Genomic DNA, 22,617 nt, shown 5'->3' with positions numbered 1-22,617 from the left:
GCTGCATTGTTCTGCTGGGAAACACGAACATATCAGAAGGTATCCCAAGGAAAAGGCATGTAAAAGGGAAGATTCCTGACTCTTTTGAAGTCAGCTGCAAAATCAGAGAATGAGTTGACCATGCCTGTAAAAGCCACATCTCCCGTGAGTCCTATGAACGCGGCAGATACGTGGGAGCAGAGAAGGCAATCGGACTTTCTAGGAACGAGTATAAAACCACCCTTCAGACTGCAGGGCCGAGCCTCCCCAGTCATTTCCCTTCTGCAGGGCTGAGCGTCCCCAGTGATTTCCCTTCCAAGCGAGGGCACAGTGGGCTGCCCGGTTATGCTCGAGGCATGCTGATATCTGTGATTTCAGCTTAAACCCATCTTAAATCACCATCTGACTCGGCCTTCACGGCAGTGAGAAGCAAACCCGCGAGGCTCCCACGGGAGCATCACCACCGGCACCACCCCAGAGCTGTCTCCCGTGGGGATGCTCCGGTCCCCGGCGGTGGCACTCGGGAGGGCAGCCCCGGCTCCTCGCTCGCCGTGATCGGGAGGCGGTCCCGCGGGGGGGCCGGTCGGAGGCCGGTCCGGGGCCGGTCCGGGGCGGGGCGGGCGGCGGAAGCGGCGGCGGCGGCGGCGGCGCTGCGGGGCGGGCGGCGGGGCCGGGGCAGCGGCGGACGGGCGGCCATGGCCATGGCCGGGGCAGCCGGGCCGCCCCTGCCGCGGCTGCTGCTGCTCCTGCTGCAGCTCCTGGCGCTGCCCGCCGGCCGCGGAAACCGCACCGGCCCCGGTGAGTCCCGGCGCGGCGGGAGCGGGGGGACCGGGGGGGCTCGGCGGGGCCGGGGGGCGGCCGGCGGGGTCCCGGGAGGGGAGAGGCGGCGGTGGGAAACCGGTTGGGTTGTGTTAGAGGGAGCCCCGGGAGCTGCCCCGCATCCCGCGGCTCCTGCCGGGGTGGCTCAGCGGTGACTTTGGAGTGGTTTCGTGCTCTCCCGAGGGATTCGGGGGCTCCTGAGCATCCCCGGGGGGCAGCGCTGTGCCGGCCCTGCGGAGCAGCGGGAGGTCGGGCCAGACCCGGAGCGTTCTGCTGTGTTGGCAGTGCTTGTTTTCCTTGGCTTTGCCTTGTTTTTAGGTTACTTTACTTCCAGCGCATCCAGACGGATGGACGGGAGCGGGGCTTTTGGCAGAGCGGGGGGTGCTGGGGGTGCGGGGGCCGTGTCCCTTCTCTCCGGAGGGTCAGCCAGCTGCTGTGGCGGTGGAGAGGTCTGGGGAGGTGAGGTTGTTCACCTGCTCACCCCGTCGCGGGGGTCGGTGGTTATCCGCTGTTGATGGTGGTTATCGCTCCCACATAGTCCGCAGAGCGCGGATTCTGCTCGGGGAGCCAGGGGTGAGATGGCCCCGTGCCCCAGGCCCACCCTGCTCTGGCATCCTGCTCGCTGGGTTCCCAGCCCTTGGAGAGCTCCGCTGTGCCTCAGGTGTGGTGCTGGGTTTGTCCCGGCGCCGTCCCGCCGGCTGTGGGAACGGCTCTGCAGGGAATGCCTCCATAGGGAATGCCTCCGTAGGGTTAAGTCTGGGCACTGCTAAAGATCGGCTCCTCCACAGAGGAGCGAGAGTCCCTCGCTCTGCAACATTTCTACGTGGATTTTCGACCCCGGAGAAAGGAACGGGGTTTTCTGTTACATTGTAAATGGCCAAACATCCTGCCACATAGTCCTGTCTTGTCTCCAGTCGGGCTGAACATCAACTCTGTAGCTTTAGACAGCGTCTGCTTTGAAATGAGAGCTTCGTCCCTTTGATGGGAAGCCCTGTGAAACCACCAGTCAAGGTATTATTTCCTAAAACTACCATGAGATCATCTTTGGACAAACAAACTCAAGCTGTACGAGGTGACTCTTTACTCTGAAATTGAAATAATGCGTCTCCTCTCAGCATCATCAGGGATTCTACTGCATTCTGTTTCTCTTAAAAGCACTTTTGTTTTTTGCATAATACATTTGAAACCTGCTTATGCGAAATCTGTATGGGAGAAGATGAAAACAGCATCCATTTGACAGGTCCCTTGCTCAGTTTAAAGCCTGTTTTACGTCATGGGACAGTCGAGGGGGACTTTCCAGGTGTTGCCAAGCAGACTGAATAGATTGGGATGGACACATAGGGAGCACAGCTAATACCAGAGTACTCTATCGATGCAAATGGAGTACACACCTCCTCTGCTGTGACCTGTCTTTCTGGCTTTTCTCTACTGATGTTCCGTTTATCTGCCTGTGGTATTTCCTTGTCAGCCCAGGCAGAGGTGCCCTGGGAGTCACATACCTGCTCTCTGGGTGCAGCTGCCCAGTGCAGCCTGTGAGTGGGGGCTTGGCCCTTGTCAGCACAAGAAGCTGTTTCTCAGTGGACTTTGTCCACAGCCCCAGCTGCTGCTTACCTGGTGACAGGCAGTGTGTGGGCAGGGCAGGTCTGCCTGCCTTTGACCTGCTAATGCGCTGGAGCTCACTCTGTATAATTGACCAGTCCTTAATAAATAGCACTGCTGATTGCTGGAGTTTTTAATTTTGCAGTCTGCCTGCCCTCTCCTCCCCAAAAAACCACACAAATCATGCTTTGGCTTTGTGAGGACGTGCAGGATGGGTGGTGACCGTGGCTGACAGCTGGTGGGGTTGGAGCAGCAAGTTGTAGGTTGCCTGATGGGACCTGTTGCGTTGAGCAGGACTGCAACCCTGATCATGCCTTGTGTCCCTGCCTACCCTCATCCTGTGCCCAGAGATCTCCATGGACTGCCAGAAAGGAACATGCCAAGTGCATGCAGGGTGTGCTGGGGACATAGACACCACTGATGAAAGCTCCTTTCCATAGGCTTTGTGTGTGAAATGTTCCCGGGCTTGCAGGGGATCACAGCCAGCTCTTGTCCGCAGTCCCCACGCACTGCGCTGGAGTTCCAGCCAGGGAGCATTTGCTTGAAAAGCCCCTTTTGTGCGTGACCCCGGTGTGGGGACCACAGTGGGACAGCTCTGCCCACAGGCTGTGGACTCCTGGCTGTCCTGCTCAGGGCTCACCTTCCCCATGACCTTTCCTGCCTCCGTGCGCTGCTCTGCTCCCTCGGCTGGACCCCGCGGCAAGGTCAGGCGGCCGCGCTCTTCCTCCATGAGCAAATCCTCCAGCTGGCTTGCGTGGCTGGTATTTCTTGCTTTCCTGTTTCCTCCTTTCCCTGCTGGGCTTGCAGGGTGCCCGCAGGCTTTGGCTTGGTAATTTGCCAGGGAGTTAAACCCATGATTACCGTTCCTGTCTCTTTGCGGTGCCGTGGGTGCAGGCCGGTGAGTGTCCTGCTTTGGGGCACAAATCGTAGTTCCTGCTAGGATTAGATTCCTCTTGGCAAGAAGTACATCCCAAGGATCTGGTCCCACTTGAGGGCCGTTCTCCTCTTTCTCTGGCATCTTTCTTGGGTCCTCTGTGTTTCCAGCATGACCCTGTGCAGCAGTGGAGGAAGGCAAGTTAACCCACACTCGCTACTTATTCTGTAATAGAAATGATGAATCTGCCTCTGAAAGGCACCACAGTTTCTCTTCTCTCCAGAGAATTCCAAAGGAGAAAAGGAGCATCTGGAAGCACTCTGCAGAGATGTGAAGACATATCTTCTACCCCCTTGCTGAGTGTTATGAACCTTGTTTTTGGAGGGGCAGCATGGTCTTGGCTCTGCTGTCTCCGTGCACTTTTATCCCTTTCTCCGCTCTGGTGTGATGCTTCTTTTCCAGCCCTGAGTTGCAGTCTGCTTGGTTTCATTAATGTATAACTTTGCAGGTGAAATGATCATCAGGCTGGGGGTGATTTGTAGGTATAGCTGGGCAGAGGGATGGAATGAGGGATAGTTAGTCCTGATGTCACTTTGAGTAGCTGTTGTCCTCTTGCATGCCCTTTCAGCATACCCTGGGGCTGTTCTTGCTATCCCAGCAGCCCTTCTTTCAGCTAGGAAAATCTTTAGAGTTTGGAAGGTACATCTGAAGGCAGAGTTACATTTGCAGCACATGAAATTTTCATCATGTTGTGTGTCACAGGGAGACACTACATGTGCCTGAGCTGAGTAAAATGGATAATCACAAAACGGTTTGGATTGGAAGGGACCCTAAAAATCATCTGTCCCTCTGCCATGGGCAGGGACACATTCCACTAGATCAGGTTGCTCCAAGCCTTGTCCAACCTGGCCTTGAACACTTCCAGAGATGGGGCATCCACAGCTTCTCTGGGCAACCTGTCCCAGTGCCTCATCACCCTCACAGGGAAGGATTTCCTCCTAACATCTAATCTAAATCTCCCTTCTTAGTTTAAAACCATTCCCCTTGTCCTATCACTCTCTGCCCATGTAAAACATCAGCCCATGCACTGAGCAGACAAACAAGGGCACAGCTCTTGCCTCTTGGCACCATAAACTGCTGCTGGGTCCTGGGGCCCCCCTGTGCTACCTGCACCCATCTGCTCTGCACTGTCTGCCCCAGGGTTTGCTGCTGCCTATTCCATCACCTTCTGCCATCAACCTTTCCTCCTCCCTGCTGTCTCTGGTGGTCTCTCGTCTTCAGAGCACATCTCAGAGCATGGTTTAGGCATCTTTTAGTGCTCTCCTTCTCTGGGTGATGGTTCATTGCAGGGGTGTGGGTGGTTCTGGCTGGTTCATATCTGGGATATGTGATGATCATCATGGATCATCACATATCTAGTGGGACTGGGATGAGAAATCAGGGACTCAAAGGGCCCCTCTCCAGCAAGATTAAGCTTCCCATGTGCTTCTGTAGGTGGATAAAGCCCTTGAGCCTGCCCTCAGCAGCTCCCCCACCAACTGCTGTGCTCTCTCCCTTCCAGACTCCCTGTATGTCTCCGAGTACTTCTCCCAGAGTGCACAGAAGCTGTCCTTCTACAGCTGGTATGGGAACGCCAAGCTCTTCCACTTCCATGTGCCAGAAGACACTGTGCTGCTCCGTTGGCTCCTGCAGGCATCCCGGGGGAAAGGACCCGAGTGCACCAGCATGGAGATCACAGTGTATGTATGTCCCTGTGCCAGGGATTGCCCACATGGGCGTCCTGTCCTCTTGTCCTGGTTGCTCATGCTGGGGCTGGTTGGTTGTAGGAGGCTGGGCATCTGTTCCTCAGCTGCAGGAGCCACAGTTTCTTAATGTACAAGCACTGGATCTGTGTTTAAACCTGTAGGAGTATTTTGTGTTCATGTTGCCAGTGAGTCTGGGGCTGCCTGTTAGACCTGCTGTCCAAGAGACCCCTTAGAGATGCTGGAGAGAGCTTCACAGTGAGGATGGTCTGCTGTTCACACAGAGGTGTTCCTGGACCTTTCTGTGCCTGGCCAGGACCCTGCACATGGTGCCAAAGGATGTGGCAGGACTACAAGGGGCTTGAGTGCACCCAAACTGATTGGATGTGGACAAATTCCCCAGTACAGAGGAACTGAAGAGACTGGGGGCACTTTGGGAGGGCTGTGGCTGTGTGTGGAGCAGAGGTAGAAGAAGAATGTCATGTCCTGCAAACATAAGAGCATGAGAAGATTGTAAATGCAATTTCAGTGCAAGAATTGGGGTTAAAGCAGTACTTGACTTGTTGGAAGATTTGAGTTCAAAAACCTGGAAGAATGTTTGGAGGGTAACAGGTTTCCTGGGCAAGTCGTGCCCATGGAGACATGTGGGTCTCTGACACCCAGTTCACAGAGGTCTTGGGAGTGACTGAAGCTGCTTGGCTTGTGCTTCCCTGGTCTGTCCTGGGCACAGACCAGTGCTCTTAGAAGCTGCTCTCCTGAGCAGCCTGTCACAGGCTTTCTGCCTCCCAGAAAGGTTTCCTGTAGTTTGGGCATGTGAGGGACAAGACAGCAGCTAAATGATCCCCTAAGAAACAAAGGCTAACCCAGACAAGCTCCAAGGGGTAACAACATACCACCTGTCACATTCGCTTCCTGGACCCATTACATTCTGCTGCAGAGCAGCCCAAAAGCGAGCAAATTAAATGCCAAATTGACTGAATAAATATCTTGCATGTTGCTCAACTGCATGTGTTCCTGCTACGTCAAATGCTGGGCTGCTTATCTGGAAAGCAGAAGTGCTGGGGAACTGGAGTCTGCAATATGGGCCTCCTTGTAAGCATCTTTTTAGTCTGTCTGTCTACCCTTCCTAAAAGAGGAAATAGGAAGATTCAGACCTTAGCTGGAAAATGAAAGCTCTTTGTGGATGGCTTCCCCTATAAGGGGAATTTGCTGATGGTTGTAAAGAAGGAGTAGTCTTGCAGCTGGGGCTTAACCTTAGTAAGTGTTGGAAATTTGCTTCCAGGCTTGATGGAACCATGTTAATCCTTATCTTAATAATCAGCCAAGTTACAGCAATCTCTAAATAAATCCTGGATAAGCTAATAGCAGCCAGTCCTCACCAGATGAAAACGAGGGCTCCTGTGTTCCACTTGGAAACGTGGGGGTTTCCAGCCTGCTCCCTCTCCGATCCCAGGCCAAGCTGGGTGTCCTCTGAGTTTGTATCCCATTTTATCTTTCCAGTGCCTGTACACCCCTCGGTTCATTGGCACTCCGGTTTCTCTCACAGGCACTTTCGCCACGGAGCCCCTCCCGTGATTAACCCCCTGGGCACTCGCTTCCCTGCCAACGCCACCGTCCGTCCTTCCTACAACATCAGCATCGCCCTGAGCAGTGCTGTGCAGAACACCACCTTCGTGAACGTCACCACCCCCGCTGCAGGGGACTGGTTCATCGCTGCCCACCTGCCCGAGGCCGCCGGCAGGATCGAGGTGAAGGTGAGGAGGGTCCTGCCAAGGGTCCCACGGAGGGTCCCGGCCGCACGGCCCTGCCCGGTGTGTCTCCTCACAGCCACAGCTGACCCCTGTGCTCTCCCCTCCCGCAGGGTTTCTCCACTCCATGCCCCTATATGTTCCAGGCAGATATGTTTGTGCTCAGACTCACTGATATGCCTGTCCTGGAGCCTGGTGTTCCCATGCCACACACCGTTGTCTCGCCTGCTAAGCCACTGCATGTCAAGTGAGTGAGGGCAGCGGGTGGACAGAGGGGCACGGGGGGGTGGGAGGGATTTCCCAAGGGAGCTGCTTAGGGGGAAGCCACTGTTGTTCCTATGGGGGGTCTCTGAGCCTGTCTGCTGAGCCCCCTGCAGCAGTGGTAGGGTTTGCACGGGGAGCACACGAGCACCCTCCTCCAAGTCTTCCCACGTGGTCATAGAGGTTCGACTGCGGGAATTTTAGTTCTTTGAGATGTTTCCCTTGGGAAGGATTTTCACACCACCAACCAGGGCAGTCTAGTTCTTGCCACAAAGCCCTGGGGACTGTGGTGGGTCATGGCTGGCTTGCACTGAGAGTACAAGCTCTGCAAAGTGCTGTTCCCTCCTCCCGCAGGGTCTTCGTCCCCAAACACGCCGCGGGGATGCGGTTCCAGCTGCGGAGCTGCCTGACAAGTGACCAGAAAGCGTGTGCTGTGCGGGTGGTGCTGGGCTCCATCACACTGCCCCAGTCCTTCCAGAAGACCCTCACCTGCACAGGGAGTGCAAACTGCAGCCTGGCCCTGGACTCGCCCCCCTGGGAGAAGTGGCTGCAGATCATGGTGGAGAGTCTTGGCACTGCCAATGCCAGCGTGTCCATGGAGATGCTGGCTTCTTTCACAGGTGGGATCCCACTTCCTCCAGCCCTGTGGAAAGGACCAGAGGGAACTTTGTGTCTGCTGTGTCTCTCTTGGGCCTTTGGTTGCCTGGCTGTGGTGGCCTGCATCCCCCAGCATGCTGGTTGCCTCCTCTTGGAGGCCCAAGGCCTAATTGTTGCTTTGGGGTCAAAAGTGAAGGCTCCAGTGTCCACTCCAGAGTGACACTTGCTAGAGCTGCCAGTTTTGGAAATGCCTGAGAAGTTCAGGGTCTCTGAAGCAATGACCTTTTCCAAAGGTTGTTTGGGAAGCAGTGGCTGGCTTAAGATATGGTGTGAAGAATAGTTTGGGGTGGGTGTACCAGACTAATGCTGTGTTGACTATCAATTGGCCACAAGCAGGTTACGGACAGGAAACCATCTCACAGAGGTTTACATGGGGAAATGTCTGGGGCTGTAGTGAGGGGATGTCGCCATTTCAGGTGACACCTTGTGACTCAGGGGGTCACAAGTCCCTTGTGGTGTCTTTGCATCCTATTACCTGACCATAATCCCTGTTTGACTGCTGGAAGCTCACCAACTAGGTACATTTTTAAAGCTTTCTTCTGATGGGGGTTCTGCCATCCCCTCCTCAAAGCAGAGCCTCATCCTGGGTGCTGGAAGGCCTGGCAGAGGTGTTAGAGGGGAGCACAAGAGTCTTTGGGAGCAATGGACAGGCTCCAGCACTGGGACTCTTAAGTGTCACACTCAACTCCATCTGCCATGATGGCTTGTGCCTGTAGCTTCACTGGGTTGGCTTCTCCTTTCTGCTCAGCCTTGTCTGCTCATGTCTGGGGAGCTGGGAGAGACTTTTATGCAGCCTGTGGCTCTGGGACAGCTGAGTGCTCAGCTCTGCTGCTGGCTAGTGAGTAGTCCCTGGGTACCTTGATGATGCTGTGTTATCCCTTCTTCTCTTCCCCCGTCCCTGCAGCTCCAGGGTGTTTCCACCCACTGTACTGCTGTCTGGCTTCCAGCACTGTCCCAGCTTGTGGATGCTCCCCCTGCAGAGGTGGTGCCTTTCTGGGGCTGCAGCCAGTGCTGCAGTGATGAACACCCCCCCAGTTTGTGCTATCACTTGGAGGGCTGGAGCTGCTGGGGTCAGCCTGGGTGAGGTGCTGGTCCTGGCTGTGCTGATTCCTCTCCTTCTTATGCTTTACAGTTTGCAGACCAGGAAGCGCCAGTTCCTTCCTCAACTTCATCAGCCTAAACCAGAGCCAGGCTGGTGCCAGACCAGGTACCACAGGGGCAGCAGGGAGCTCTGCTCAGGCTGCTGGAGAGGCTCCACGCAACACGTCTGGCCAGAGGAGCTCCTGCCTGCAGAACCAGCCCGTGGTCCGTGAGGACCTGGATGTTGTGTCCGTGCGCTACAGGCTCCTCAACGGTCCCAGCGTGCCCGTGAACTCCCTGTCCCCGACCCTGCTCCTGCTCAACCTGAACACTGGCATGGACAGCGGGGGCTCCCTCGTGGTCAGTCTCCTGCTTAACAAGGTGAGGGGGCTGATTGATGGTTGTGCCCCCTTTGCGGGGCTTTGTCCCTGCTCCTGGGCGGGTTTGCCAGCACACTCCAGGGGTTGTGGGACTACTTCTCTTTCTTTCTGTTGCTACAAAACACTCTGAGCCTGTTCTAGCTGCTTCCAGCATGTCCCACCTGCCAGCTCCAATTCGAATGCCACAGCTTGCGGCATGTGGCGGCGGTGATGCAGAGGAGACAAAACGGGAAGCAGCTGCAGTGCCATCTTCTCCACGGGAGCCTGGCACCTTGCCACCAGGAGAGGAGGCTGAGCAGGGAAACCCAGGGATGTTCCTGCCCAAGTCACTGATTCCCAGGCTTCTTCCCCCCCCCAAAATCAGCCACCTGAAATTCTATGAAACTTCCCGAGGGCTGGAGCAGGGCTCAGCCCTGATGTCCTGCAGCCTCTGGCTTGTGCCACCCTGTGGTGGTGTTGATGTGTCAGTGTCCCAGCTTTGGGGCAGTTCCCCTGCGAGGGTCTCTTGCCTTTTAGCCACTACATAACACGGTGGCAGCACAGGGTGAGGTGAACATGGTCAGAAACCTGCTGAATTGATGATGGGTGACCTGCAGGATTTACTGTCACCTGCTGCTCCCGTCTGCCGTGGGCCCTGTGGGAGATAAACAGTGCAGGGGGATGGCATTGGGGTGCTGTGACGTGGGACACTGCTCTGTTTGCACAGACATCTGTGAGCCTGACCAATGCCACCGTGGTTGGATGTGTGAGTGCTGCCTCCCCGGTGCTGTCCCTCAACGCCACACGGAACTGCAGCACAGGTAGGAGAGGCTGGCACCTGCCACCAGCTCAGCTGGCATCTCACTGCTCTGCTTTTAGACCTCATGGGCTGTCAGCTGACTCAGGACTTCGTGGAGTGTCCCAGGGAAACTGATTTTGAACTGACTCAGGACTTTGTGGTGTGTCCCAGGGCAGTTGACTTCGGAACAAACCCTCTTGAGGTCTTTGTGCTGGCACATTCCCAGGGTGCTGGGGTGCAGGTGGTGGTTTGGCACCAGGAGTTAGCCTCCACAAAGAAAGGTCTGGTTACCAGCTGGGGCTCTTCCAGCCTTCTTAGCAGGAGGTTTGGGGATGGTCAAGGCATTGCTGGTGTGCAGAGAAGCTAAGCTCTGCACTGGAGGAGTAGCCAAGACAACAGGCTGTTCCAGGTGCCCTGTGCTGTGCAGACAGGTACTGAGAATTGAGATGAATGAAAAAACAAGGGTCTTGGGAGCAGGGGTCCTCTCCATCCCCCTGGTGCCTCCTGAGCATGGGAGAAAGGAGCCACTGGAGCATCTGATTCCTGTGTGATCAGTCTCAGACTGGGGTTGTTGTGGGCCCTTCTTCCCAAGTCTGGTCCATCACAGCACCCTGTTTCCTTCCAGCTTTTTCCCAGGGCTACCCTCTGAGCGTGAGCACATCCTCTGCAGAGGCAATGCTTATTGTCCTGTACCCTCAGACTGATGACTGGTTCCTGTCCCTGCAGCTGCTCTGCCCAAAGGGCCAGGGGTGAGTCTGGTGTGTCATCCCACCCTGGGGCCTTTTCAGAGCACTCTGCCTCCAAATCCCACTGACCATGGCTTGTGTGAGCAAAACTGACCCTCCGTCCTCACCTCTGGGAGGGGGAGGCAGTGGGCACCCAAACAGCTTAACCAGTGTCAGGCCGGCACATATCATGCAGACTGCAGATGGCAGAGCCTGCCTGGGTGAGCTTCCCTTTCCCCTGGTGGATTTTGAGGTGATAAATTGGGAAATAATTGCTGCTGTTACCCTTTTGGGAGGTCTTAGAGATGCAGGCAGCTGTGCCCATACTCCTGCAGTTTGCCTCTCTGCTAGTTTTCTGCCTGCTGGGATGAGTGCATGATGTAAAAGAGTGGTGGTGACACTGGTCTGTCATGGGGGTCTGGGGAGAGCTGACACCCACCCGGACATCAGTTTGGCAGTCCAGGTGGAGAGGGAGTAGACTCTGCTCTGAGGTCGTAGGAGGGATGGAGCAAATCTCGAAATAGCAGGGAGCTTGCATGCAGGAGCACGGTTAGATCCTTGGGAGCAGGGCTCAGGGCTGCCCAAAGGTCTGGGGTGCCAAGGGGACCTGCTGTCCTTGCAGAGAATGTCCCAGTGCAGAAGCCAAAGTGACGGTGTTCGCGTACCTCACCCCCTGCTTCAACGACTGCGGCCCCTACGGGCAGTGCAGCCTCCTGAGGAGACACGGGTACCTCTACGCTGCCTGCAGCTGCAAGGCTGGTGAGTGCATTTTCCTGGGAAGCTCTGCCATCCTCCCCGAGGGGAGGACACTTTGTAGGGAGGTGGTGTTTGGGATGGGGAGCCCGGGGTCTGCTGTGGCTGCCGGCGTCACAGCGCCCGGGGAAGCGCAGTTTGGGGAAACACAGGGCACCCCAAGGGTGATGGGGAGTTGGGCTTGGAGGCTCCCCGGGGCTTGGAGAGGTGTTTCTGAGCATCCCCAGAGAGATTAGGGAGCTTGAAAACGCCTATGTCAGAGTCTGTGCCTTTCAGGGAGGTTTGCTGTGTAGGTTCCTGGTATGGGATACAAGGAGTCCCTGTGTCCTGCCAAAAGCCTTAGACTCAGAGGTGCCCCTGGAGGAGGAACATCTGTGTCAGCTGCTAATTATCTTAATGGCCTGAGAGGATGGTGCAGTCTGTGCTGTGGGGAAGATGAGCTCTGCTGTGCTTGGGTGGCTCCGTGTACCTGTTCTCAGCAGAAGGACAAGGCAAACTGTGGTTTCCTGCTGCTCTGGGCCTGAGCCAGGACCTCCCTGCTGCAGTGCTGATGATGGGTGAGGAGCGAGAGGGAGAGCAGCATCCTAATTTCCCCGAGGGCTGCCAGGTTCTGGGAAGCCCAGAGCACCTCAAGGGAACTGGGGAATCAGGCTGAGGACAGCTTTCCACTGAATCACTCGCAGCAAAATGCCCCATCTGCATATTGGTGACCCAGAAATAAACCAGGGAGAGCAGCTTCCCTGCTGCTCTCCAGGGGCAGAGCTGCTCTAGTGACTCTGGAATGGGATGGATGTTACTTTTAACTAAGCTCCTTGACCGTGGAGTGCCTGCACATCCCTCATCTGCCCTGAGGCTGACCTCCTTTCCTCAAAAGGAGGGCATGGGCATCTTAATCTTTAATTAAAATCATTTAAATAATAAAAAAATGCAGATTTGTGTTTATAGAGGCTGTCTCAGTTCAGTCCTTGGTATCCAGTCAGAGGCTGAGAATTGTGCCCTGTGCCAGGCACTGTCCTTTAGGAAATTTTCACTCCCACCATCCTGTGCAGCCCTGGATGTCACCGTGGGCTGAGGCAGTGGGTTTGTTCACCTTGGAGGAGTTGGAGTGGGATCAAATTGCACTTTCTGCTGCCCACGGGGTTACAGGGACCCTGGAACTGGCTCTGCAGGGGGAGCACAGGGAAGGGCAGGAGCCCACAGACATAGGCTGCAGCAAGGAGGCTTCCACCTAAATCAAAGAAGACCAATCTTTTCCCCCTCAGGCTGTTTGTCTTTGCACAGTATCCAGGTCTCCATCCTTGGAGATCTTAAAAAGTCAGTTGGACAAGGCCCAGAGCAGCCTGACCTGGGTTTGGGGTCTGCCCTGCTGTTACAGGTGGTAGGAGAGAAGCCCAATGGCTTCCTCAATGCTGGGAATCATTCTCCACCCTGGTTCCTGGGACCTGTAGGGATCTTGCAGCCAGCTCATACCATCATGTGAAGCATCCAAGCCTTGAATGCTGTTTCACAGCAAGGAGCGTGTGTGTTGAGTTGCTGTGGGGATGGAAAGTACCAGTCTGGGTGTAGGATGGCCTCTGCTACGTGGGAACAACCCAAGGGATGTCCTCAGAGCAGACATGGAGCTCGGCTGGGGTTCCCCAGCTTCCCACAGCAGAGCATGTGATGAGACCATCCTGAGGACTGTGAGTGGCTGATGGAGCGAGGGAGAGGAGGCTCTGGGATAGTCCAAGTGTGTGACTGCACCTCCTGAGGCATCCCAGGCTCCTGCTGGGGGCTGTGGGATGACAAGGTAGGGCCTGTGAGATCCACAGAAGCCTCTCTGCTCCGCAGGTTGGGGTGGGTGGAGCTGCACGGACGACACCAAGGCCCAGTCCATCGGGGCACAGAACTTGGCCACCCTCCTGCTCACCCTGAGCAACCTCATGTTCCTGCCAGCCATAGCAGTCGCTGTCTATCGCTACTACCTGGTGGAGGCCTCTGTCTACACCTACACCATGTTCTTCTCCACGGTAGGGACTGCCTTCTGTCGGGTCCCCCTCCAGCTCCCCCCTGGGCATTGGGAATGCTGCACCAAAGAAAAGTCCTTGGTGGAGCAGCCCATCCTGGAGCTCTACAGGGAGCTTCTAGGATCATTAGACAAGCACCTCCATGGATATGTCATGGAATCATGGAATTATGTTAAGGGGTTGGAATGGACCTTAAAGATCATCTAGTCCCAACCACCCTGTGCCATGGGCAGGGGCACCTCCCACTAGACCAGATTCCTTAAGGCCTTATCCAACCTGGCTTTGAACACTGCCAGGGTTGGGGCATCCACAGCCTCCCTGGGCAACCTGTTCCAGTGTCTAACCACACTCACAGTAAAAAATTTCTTCCTAATATTTAACCTAAATTTCCCCTTTCAATTTGTACCCATTACTCCTGGTACTGTCACTACAGTTCCTGATGCAGAGTCCCTCTCCAGCTTTCCTATAGCCCCCTTCAGATACTGGAAAGTTGCTGTGGAATCTCACACAACCTTCTCTTCTCCAGGCTGAGCAGCCCCAAAATTCTCAGCCTGTCTTTGTAGGGGAGCTGCTCCACTCCTCTTACCAACTTCATGGCCTTCTCTGGACTTGTTCCAACAACACATTTCAGAGGTGGAAGGGGTGTTCTTTTCCCTGGGATCTTCAGCCCACACTGAGGGTGCTCATATTTGGGACTGGGACCCCAGGGATGGAGATGGGGTTGGAGCATTTAGCTCTGGAAGGTGCTGTCCCAGGAGCTCCTGGCTGCTGCTGGGAGGGTGCAGGTTGATGTTTGTTCTCACTTGCTTTCCATAATGCCACAGTGGTTTGGTGGAGCTTCCTGGAGGCACTGCCTGCTGTGGGCTGAGCCTTCTCCTGCCTCTCCTTCCCAGAGCACTGTGTGGTGCTGCTGGATCCACCTGGCCTTTGCTTTTGTCCCTGGCTGTAGTTCTACCACGCGTGTGACCAGCCGGGCGTTGCAGTGATGTGCATCATGGACTACGACACGCTGCAGTACTGTGACTTCCTGGGCTCCGTGGTGTCCATCTGGGTGACCATCCTGTGCATGGCCCGGGTGAAGAAGATCCTGAAATACGTGAGTGTCAGGTAACCCCGCGTGGCCCGGCCAGCCCTGAGCCAGCCAAGCCACAGGTGGCCACGATGAGCCCTCTCACCTCTGTATTTTAATGACCAGCCCGGTGACAAAGCCTGTTTGTCACCCAGCGCCACCCCGATTTTTAAACCAGTGGGTTTGTTTTGTCCCAGGAGTTTGGCTCGTGAACCTGCATGCTTGGAGGGACTGGGCCTGAAGGGACTGAGGTTTGGGGGAAAGGTTTGTGGGTTCTCTGGTTTCTCCATCTGAAGGTGTTTCTCCCGACTCTTGCACAGATGCAGGGTGGCCAGGAGAAGAGGTCCTCCCTGCCTCTGGCATGGCTGGCTGTGCTCTGGCAGCAGATGAGCTGCTGGTGGTAGTGGTGGTGTCTCTTTTCCAGATCCTTTTCATCTTGGGGACCTTGTTAATTGCCATGTCCCTGCAGCTGGACCGCAGAGGGGTGTGGAACATGATGGGTCCCTGCCTCTTCGCCCTCGTCATCATGATTGCAGCGTGGGTAAGTGAGGGCAGCCAGGCAGGACCTGCTGCCCTTTGCTCCCCTGCAGAGAATGATGGTGGCAGAGCAGCCCCAAGGCTCCAGCCCATCCACAGGCATGGCTTGGTCACCTTGAAACACCCAGGCGGAAGGGGCAGGGCAAGGGATTCACCTTCCAGCCCTCCACTAGCTGAGAAATCCCAGAAATCCCTCGGTTCTGGGTCTCAGCACAGTCCAGTGAGTGCACACCTGGAGCTGCAGTGCTGTCCCAAAGCACTTGGCTGGTGCCCTGGCCAGGACCTATGGCATCTGTGCTGGGCTTTGGTGCCACAGCTGGAGGGGGCCTTTTGCACACAAGAGAAGGGCCCAAAAAGGGGGGAGGCTGCATTTCTCAGGGGCAGCAGGCACACCCTGTTGCTGGGAGGCTGGCAGATGCTCCAGGGTCAGGCAGGCCCTGCCTGAGCTTCTGCTTGGCTGCTCAACCCCTCTGTGCTCTGACCCTCCCAGGTTCACCACGGAACCAAACGCAGACACTGCTACCCTTCCTCGTGGAAGCGCTGGGTCTTCTACCTCCTCCCAGGGATCACCTTGGCTTTCATTGCCATCTCAGTGTATGCATTCATGGAAACCAATGAGAACTACTACTACACCCACAGCATCTGGCACGTGCTGGTGGCCTGCAGTGTCGCTTTCCTGCTCCCTCCTCGGGACAAGCATAAGAAGCCCTGGGCTTGGTCCAAGAAGCTCACTTGTCGCTACCAGATCTGCCAGAACGACCGTGAGGAGCTCTACGCTGTGACCTGACCTGCCCAGCTCCCTCTCGTGGGGGTGGAGGGCTGGGGAAGCTGCTCTTTGCCTGGGCTGCCCCTCGCACATGGTCAATCCTCTTACTGCTCATCCCCTGGCCAGGGGGGCCCAGTGTGGACCGGGTTTAAAGGTGAAGATTGGTGGGCTGGTCTTGTGAAGACGAGTTTGAGGCCACCTCTGCTTTTCTGCTGGGATGGGGCAGGCTCTTCGTGGTTCCAGATCAAGGAATAGCCTGTCCCCCACCTCCCCATGGCCCTAGGGGAAATGGCCAACCCTTTTCCCCCCCCTGCTGCATCCATGAGGCTTGGGCTTTGCCCACGTTGAGCTGGAGCCAAGGCTTTGGCTGCTGGGCTCTTCTCTCTGCCCCCTGTCCTGGCAGAGACCTGTGGGACAGGGGCTTCCCCTGCCATCCTGCAGTCAGCATTTGAACCCGAGAGAAGTTCTTCTGATCTGGGGGGCAAATGCTGCTGCATGCCCTTGGTGCTGATGGGGAGGGAGGGAGCTGATCTCTGGGAGTGCTGGGCCCTTGGCCTCAGCCTCCACCGGGGTCTGGAGCCTCTCTCCCTGTGAAACAGGTGTTGCTGCTCCTACCTGGTCCTGATTCTGGGGGGGAAGAATGAGGCTGGGACTTGGGCCCTGGATTCAGGATCAGACTTGGCACGAATGTGAAAAACCCCATGTGGGGACACGCAAGAGGCAGCAGTGGCATCTCAGCCAGAGCTGTGAAACCTGCAGCAGTGCAGGGTGTAGTGTAAGTTTGACTTGAGCTCTGTAAGGATCCAGGCTGCTGGTGTTCAGGGATTCACTGTTTTCCTCCTTTTTGAGGGGTTTGGTGTGGGCAGAGCTCTGCCTGGGTGGTCCAGGATGGTGCCTGAGCTGTACAGCCCTGCTTCTCCAGCCTGCTGTGCCTCAGAGGCTGGATGTGCTGCAGAGTCCTGGCTGATCTGAGGACACTGTAGTGTCCCACCCCGGCCAGGAGCATCACCATGGTCTCCCGAGGTGGCCATGGTCTCCTTTGCAGCGCCTGTCTCACTTTAGCCTTACTTTAGGGCACGCAGAAAGCAAGGGCAGAAACTTGGCAACCAGGGAAGTTGTCTTTGCCCATCCTTAATCTACAGAAAAGGGCTCAAATCCATCGTTCCTTGCTGGTTTCATTCCAGCTGTGGTCGGTCTGGTGTGTGCTGCTGGGAGCCCCTCAGGTGGCTTTGGGGAGGAAAGAGCTACTAACGAAGGATTTGCCTCCTCGGGATTATTTCTTTGCTTTGAAGAGCGCCCAGCTCAGCTCTGCACTTTATCCCTCTGCCTCCCCTTCCTCTGCAAACTCCCACTTTTTAAGCAGGACAAGCGAAGGACACTTGTCTGCACCCAGCAGTGTCACCCCCCCATCACCACCCGTATCCCCCATCTTTCATTTGCTGCTGCCATCCAGGACAGCATGGGGGGATGTTGGGCCCTCAGGGCTTCCTCTGACTTTGACCACTTTTAGGCACTTTTTTCCCCCCTGTCTTGGTTTGCACAGCGGCGTTGTGGCCCCAGCACTGTGGAGGTGACCGCCGCTCCTTCACAGCCGTGCCGTCCGTGCCAGGCCGCCGGGGTGGCCTGGGGGCCACCAGTGTGACCTGGGTGTGCTGCCAGTGTGACCCAGGTGCCACTGGTGTTGACATGGGTGCTGCTGGTGTGACCCAGGTGCCACCAGTGTGGCTGCATGCTGCCAGTGTGACCCAGGCTCCACTGGTGTGACCTGCGTGCCACCAGTGTGGCTGCATGCTGCCAGTGTGACCCAGGCTCCACTGGTGTGACCTGCGTGCCACCAGTGTGACCCAGCAGCTACCACTGTGATCTGGGCACTGCTGGTGTGAGCCAGGTGCTGCCAGTGTGACCTGGGCGCCACCAATGTGACCCAGGTGCCACCAATGTGACCTGGGTGCTGCCAGTGTGACCCAGGTTACCTTGGTGTGTCTGTGTGCTGACAGTGTCACACAGGTTCCACTGGTGTGACCTGGGTGCCACCGGTGAGATCTGGGTGCTGCCAGTGTGACCCGGGCACCACCAGTGTGACCCAGGTGCCACCAGTGTGACCTGAGTGCTGCCAGTGTGACCCAGGTGCCACCAGTGTGACCCGGATGCTGTCAGTGTGACCTGGGCACCACCAGTGTGACCCAGGTGCTGCCAGTGTGACCTGGGTGCTGCTGGTGTGACCCAGGTGCCAACAGTGTGACCTGGATGCTGTCAGTGTGACCTGGGCACCACCAGTGTGACCTGGGCAACACCAGTGTGACCTGGGTGCTGCTGGTGTGACCCAGGTGCTACCAATGTGGGTGTGTGCTGCCAGGGTAACCTGATGCCACTGGTGTGGCCGGGTGTCACCGGTTACCATAGAAAGCAATAATTCCTCATCGGGCCTTTCCCTTCAGGGATTTCCGTGCTGGAAGCAGGAGAAGCTTTGGGGTGAGAAATCCCACTGACATGATTGTTTATTTTGTGTTTGATTGTTCGTTCTGCTTTGCCCTCCCACTGCTGGCCTGGCCCGAGCTTGGGTTGGTACCTGCAGCAGAAGGGGGGGTGTTAATTATTCTGGGTAAAATCTGAGCAAATTCCTGTGTCTGGGGGAAAAAAAAAAAAAAGGTTATTTTTTTTCTTTGCTGTTAATACCTGTGATTATTTTATACGGTAAATTTTAAAGCTTACGGTTTTATAATTTAATAAAGGTGACGGTATTTGCGGGCAGGCACGTGGTGGCTGCAGTCACAGAATCACAGAATTATTGGGGTTGGAAGCGACCTCTGGAGATCATCCAGTTCAACCTGGAGCGGGTGACACAGGAACGAGTCCAGGTGGGTTTGGAATGTCTCCGGAGAGGGAGATTCCACACCCTCCCTGGGCACCTGTCCCAGTGCTCTGACCCCCTCAGTGTGAAGAAGTTCTTCTGCACAGAATCACTGAATATCCTGAGCTGGGAGGGACCCGCAGGGATCATCAAATCCACCTCCTGGCTCTGCACAGGACAGCCCAACAATGTCACCCTGTCCCCGACAGCCCTGTCCGAAAACTTCTTGACCTCTTGGTAGCTTTAGACCTGCACTAAAACATTCAAGGCAGCAGCTGTTGAGCCTGGAGGAGACTGAGGGGAGACCAACTCAGGCCGTTGCCTTGGGGAGCCTGTTCAGTGCCCGAGCACCCTCTGGGGGGAAGAACCTTCCCCTGATATCCAACCAAACCTCCCCTGACACAGCTCCAGGCCGTTCCCACGAGCGTGCTGAGGTGCAACTCATGTGTTTTAGTTCAGCCCATCGCTCGTCCTGTCTCTGGGCTCCCCAGGGCGCCATCCCGTCGCACCGACCAGGAGAAACGCGGGCGCGGCGCGGCCCCTCGCGGCCGCCGTCGCGCCCCACCCGCGGCAGCGGGGCGGAAGCGGAAGTGCCGGTGGTCGGTGCCGGCGGTGGGTCCCGGTGCCGGTGGTCGGTGCCCGGTCCGGGGGCGATGCCGCTGCACCGGGTCCCGCCGCGGCTCTGGGCGGCGCTGCGTCTGCGGGAGGGCATCTGCGCGCGGCTGCCGCAGCACTACCTGGCCTCGCTGGAGGACGACACGCCGCCCACGCCGGTGCACTGGCGGCCGCACGGCCAGCGCTACCGGCGCAACCCGCGCACCGGGGCCCGCGAGCGCGTGCAGGACGTGCCGGTGCCCGTGTACTTCCCGCCCGCCGCCAACGAGGGGCTGTGGGGCGGGGAGGGCTGGGTGCGCGGCTTCCGATACGCGCGGAACGACAAGGTGAGCGCCGGGCCGGGGTCACCGGGCCCGCGGGGGGGACCGGGAGAACGGCCCCGTCCCTGACGGCCCGGCTGTGCCCAGCTCTCCACCAGGCTGCCCAAGACGTGGAAGCCGCAGCTGTTCCGGCGGCAGTTCTACAGCGAGATCCTGGACGCCACGCTGACCATCACCGTCACCATGCGCACCCTCGACCTCATCGACGCCGCCTTCGGCTTCGACTTCTACATCCTCAAGGTGCTCAGGGGCTCCCGGTGCAGCTCGTGGGGCTGTGCCCACCTGCCCCTATGGGCTTGGGGGTGGTGGAACAGAGTCAGAATGTCCCGACCTGGGAGGGACCCACAAGGATCATGAGTCCAACTCCTGAGTCCACAGACACCCCAACAATCCCACCCTGTCCGTGAGAGCGTTGTCCAAACACTCCTGGAGCTCTGGCAGCCTTGGGGCCATGACCACCACCCTGTGGAGCCTGGTCAGTGCCCAACCACCCTCTGGGGGAAGAACCTTTTGCTGATATCAACCTAACCCTGCTCTGGCACAGCTCCAGCCGTTCCCTGGGTCCTGGCACTGCTCACACAGAGCAGAGATCAGAGCTGCCCCTCCCCACTCCCCATTCTGAGGAAGCTGCAGAGGAATGATGGACTAAACTAAAACACATGAAGTTCCACCTCAGCATACTCACAGAGATGGCCCAAAGTTGTGTCGGGAGGTTGGGTTGGATATCAGGGAAAGGTTTTTCACCCGGAGGGTGGTTGGGTGCTGGAAGAGGTTCCCCAGGAAAGTGGGCTGAGTGGTGTCTCCCCAGTCTCCTCCAGGCTGAACAGCTCCTGCTGTTAATGTTTTAGTGCAGGCTCCCAGCCTTTAATACCCTCTTGACTGGAGCTCTTGATATTAAAAACCAGAACCATGATCATAGTGGCTCCAGAACAAACCCAGCGGATCTTTCCCCTCTCACAACGTGTGTCCTGAGCACCTCTGCAGTGCATGGATAACTTTCCAGTGCTGAGTGCTGGCAGACCGGCGTGTCCCCTGTCAGCTGGTCCCTGGGTGCAGTTTGACTCCAGCTCTCTTTCCCCAGACCCCCAAAGCTGACATGTGCTCGAAGCTGGGGATGGACCTGAAGCGGACGATGCTGCTGCGCCTGGCACGGAGGGATCCCAGCCTGCATCCCAACGACCCAGCCAAGAGAGAGGCCATCTATGACAAGTACAAGGTGGGTGCCTGGCCTGCAGTGCCCACCCTGGGGTTTGTCCAGGCTGTCCAATCACCACTGGTGCTCCAGGGTGTAGGCAGAGAAAATCTAAACATCACCAGGTTTTCCTTGTCTCTCTGTGGGTTCCCAATCTCTGTGCTCACCATTTAGGAGCACAACAAGCAGTACTATTGCTGTGATTTGAGATCAGTGAGGGTCTGCAATAAGCACAGGTAGGAGCTGGCACTGCCAAAGCAGTGAGGATTTGTACTGACCCTGCAGTGAGGAGCCCAGAGTGCCCCTGGGCTGTTCAGTTTTGTGAGCTGGGGGTGGTTGCCAGCGTGGAAACATCACCAGCACCCACAGTCCATGGAGCTGTGCTGAGAAACAGCCCCAGAACTACACAAAAGAGAGCTGCAACTGCAGATCAGATAAAGCAGGACCCCTGCTAAGGAAGGAGGAGAGCAGGGAAGTGGGATTTGGTTGCCAGAAATGAGGGAAGAGTGTTATAAGATTTGTCCACAGTAATGTTCTTACTGGATCATCTTTATGTCCTGGGCATAGAGAGGATTTGTATCTTGGTCACCTACAAAGATTGTACCACCTGCTCCTCCTTTTACCACAGGAATTTGTGATCCCAGAAGAGGAAGCTGAATGGGTTGGCTTGAGTTTGATAGAAGCCATAGAAAAACAGAGGCTCCTGGAAAAAAAGGTGAGTTCTTGAGGCAGTGCTCAGCACTGAGGTGTTGTGGTTGCACATCCAGCTGAGCTGAGCAGCCTGAAAACTCCTGAGCCACAAACCCTGTGGGGCTCCAGCTTCTTCAGGGATGTGTTCACCCACGTGCTTCAGGACAGCTCTGATGGTGGGCAACAAGGGGAGGGAGGGAAGCTTTTTAGAAGGAAAGGGATCTCTGGGAGCTGCTGATGTTTCTCATGTGCTGTCAGGACTGGGGAAGCTGCTGAATGTCTCACACAGGTGCCTGTCATCTCTGAGGGAGGACTAGAGAGCTGAGCAGCAGCTGTGGCTGGAGGATCAGCCAGTGAAAAAAGCCTGGTCACATCTTCCTCTGGTTTTACCTGTCAGCACTCCCTGGGCTCCCCACTGCACTGCTCAGGTTCACTCCTTCTCAGTGGTGTCTCCTCTGCTCTGCTGCAGGACCCTGTCCCACTCTTCAAGGTGTATGCTGAGGAGCTTGTCAACCGACTGAAAGAACAGGCAGCCCAGAAACAGTAGAAGAAAACAAGCTTTTGGAGCAGAACCTCTGCTGTAGATGGAGCCGTGGGGTTCAGTGGGTCTGCTGTCTGAACCACACTGGTGGGGAAGGGGCCACGTGAAGAGTGTGCCCAGGAGCATGTTATTGAAGTCTAATGACAGCCTAAATTCAGTGAGGACCTGCTCCTGTGGGCTGAGGAAGGAGTTTCTGTGCTGTGGCTTCTGAGAGTGTTCCTGTCAGACTGACTTAGTGTGGGTTTTTTACCTGTACAAGCAGTTGGCTGCTGTTGAGAGCTTGATCATGATATGAAATGAAATATATTTTGGGAATATCAGTAAACTTTTCTAACTTTTCTCTGATACTTACTGCTCATGAGTGTGTTATAGCAGGGACTGTGAGACACTGTGCTGGTGTAACTCAGATCAGTCCCCAGCCTTGTGCAGCAGACATGGTTGTGCCCCCAAAAGTGTGGCCCCAAACCCCTGCCTCAGCAGGTGGGGCTGGACCTCACAGCTCACTAACCCCTGGGTTACTGCGCTGTTTCTCTTTGAAATTGGTGACTTTTAAATCTTTTATTTTGTACAAATGTAGTTGAAATGGGTGTTGAAGCCTTTGCTTCTGTTTGGCAACAAGGGAGTGCAAAGCACTT

The 22,617-nt window shown here is 56.3% G+C and overlaps 2 protein-coding genes across 2 annotated transcripts; both read left to right on the top strand.

Moving 5' to 3' along the window:
• Positions 1-680: 680 nt before the first annotated feature.
• On the top strand, positions 681-18,528 carry PGAP6 (post-glycosylphosphatidylinositol attachment to proteins 6). Its single transcript, XM_027750912.2, has 13 exons — positions 681-777; positions 4,833-5,010; positions 6,560-6,767; positions 6,875-7,008; positions 7,377-7,642; positions 8,812-9,140; positions 9,846-9,939; positions 10,543-10,666; positions 11,265-11,401; positions 13,226-13,404; positions 14,351-14,497; positions 14,895-15,011; positions 15,498-18,528. Exons 1-13 carry the CDS (start codon positions 681-683, stop codon positions 15,792-15,794), a joined length of 2,307 nt encoding a protein of 768 aa, XP_027606713.1. The 3' UTR covers positions 15,795-18,528.
• A 678-nt stretch (positions 18,529-19,206) lies between these two features.
• MRPL28 (mitochondrial ribosomal protein L28) lies at positions 19,207-22,329 on the top strand. Its single transcript, XM_027750936.2, has 5 exons — positions 19,207-19,565; positions 19,647-19,799; positions 20,641-20,775; positions 21,380-21,466; positions 21,911-22,329. Exons 1-5 carry the CDS (start codon positions 19,278-19,280, stop codon positions 21,986-21,988), a joined length of 741 nt encoding a protein of 246 aa, XP_027606737.1. The 5' UTR covers positions 19,207-19,277; the 3' UTR covers positions 21,989-22,329.
• The last annotated feature ends 288 nt before the right edge of the window (positions 22,330-22,617 follow it).

The sequence above is a fragment of the Pipra filicauda genome, unplaced genomic scaffold (assembly GCF_003945595.2).
Source record: "Pipra filicauda isolate LSUMZ 115617 unplaced genomic scaffold, ASM394559v2 scaffold73_size2923735_pilon, whole genome shotgun sequence".
Lineage (NCBI taxonomy): Eukaryota > Metazoa > Chordata > Aves > Passeriformes > Pipridae > Pipra > Pipra filicauda.
This window is presented reverse-complemented; position numbering and strand designations above follow the sequence as displayed.

Coding starts and splice junctions, on each gene's coding strand:
- PGAP6 (XM_027750912.2), top strand. CDS start 681: ATGGCCGGGGCAGCCGGGCCGCCCCTGCCGCGGCTGCTGCTGCTCCTG. Junction 7,009..7,376: donor GCTAAGCCACTGCATGTCAA/GTGAGTGAGGGC, acceptor CTCCTCCCGCAG/GGTCTTCGTCCCCAAACACG. Junction 14,498..14,894: donor TGAAGAAGATCCTGAAATAC/GTGAGTGTCAGG, acceptor TCTCTTTTCCAG/ATCCTTTTCATCTTGGGGAC.
- MRPL28 (XM_027750936.2), top strand. CDS start 19,278: ATGCCGCTGCACCGGGTCCCGCCGCGGCTCTGGGCGGCGCTGCGTCTG. Junction 20,776..21,379: donor CCATCTATGACAAGTACAAG/GTGGGTGCCTGG, acceptor CTTTTACCACAG/GAATTTGTGATCCCAGAAGA. Junction 21,467..21,910: donor AGAGGCTCCTGGAAAAAAAG/GTGAGTTCTTGA, acceptor GCTCTGCTGCAG/GACCCTGTCCCACTCTTCAA.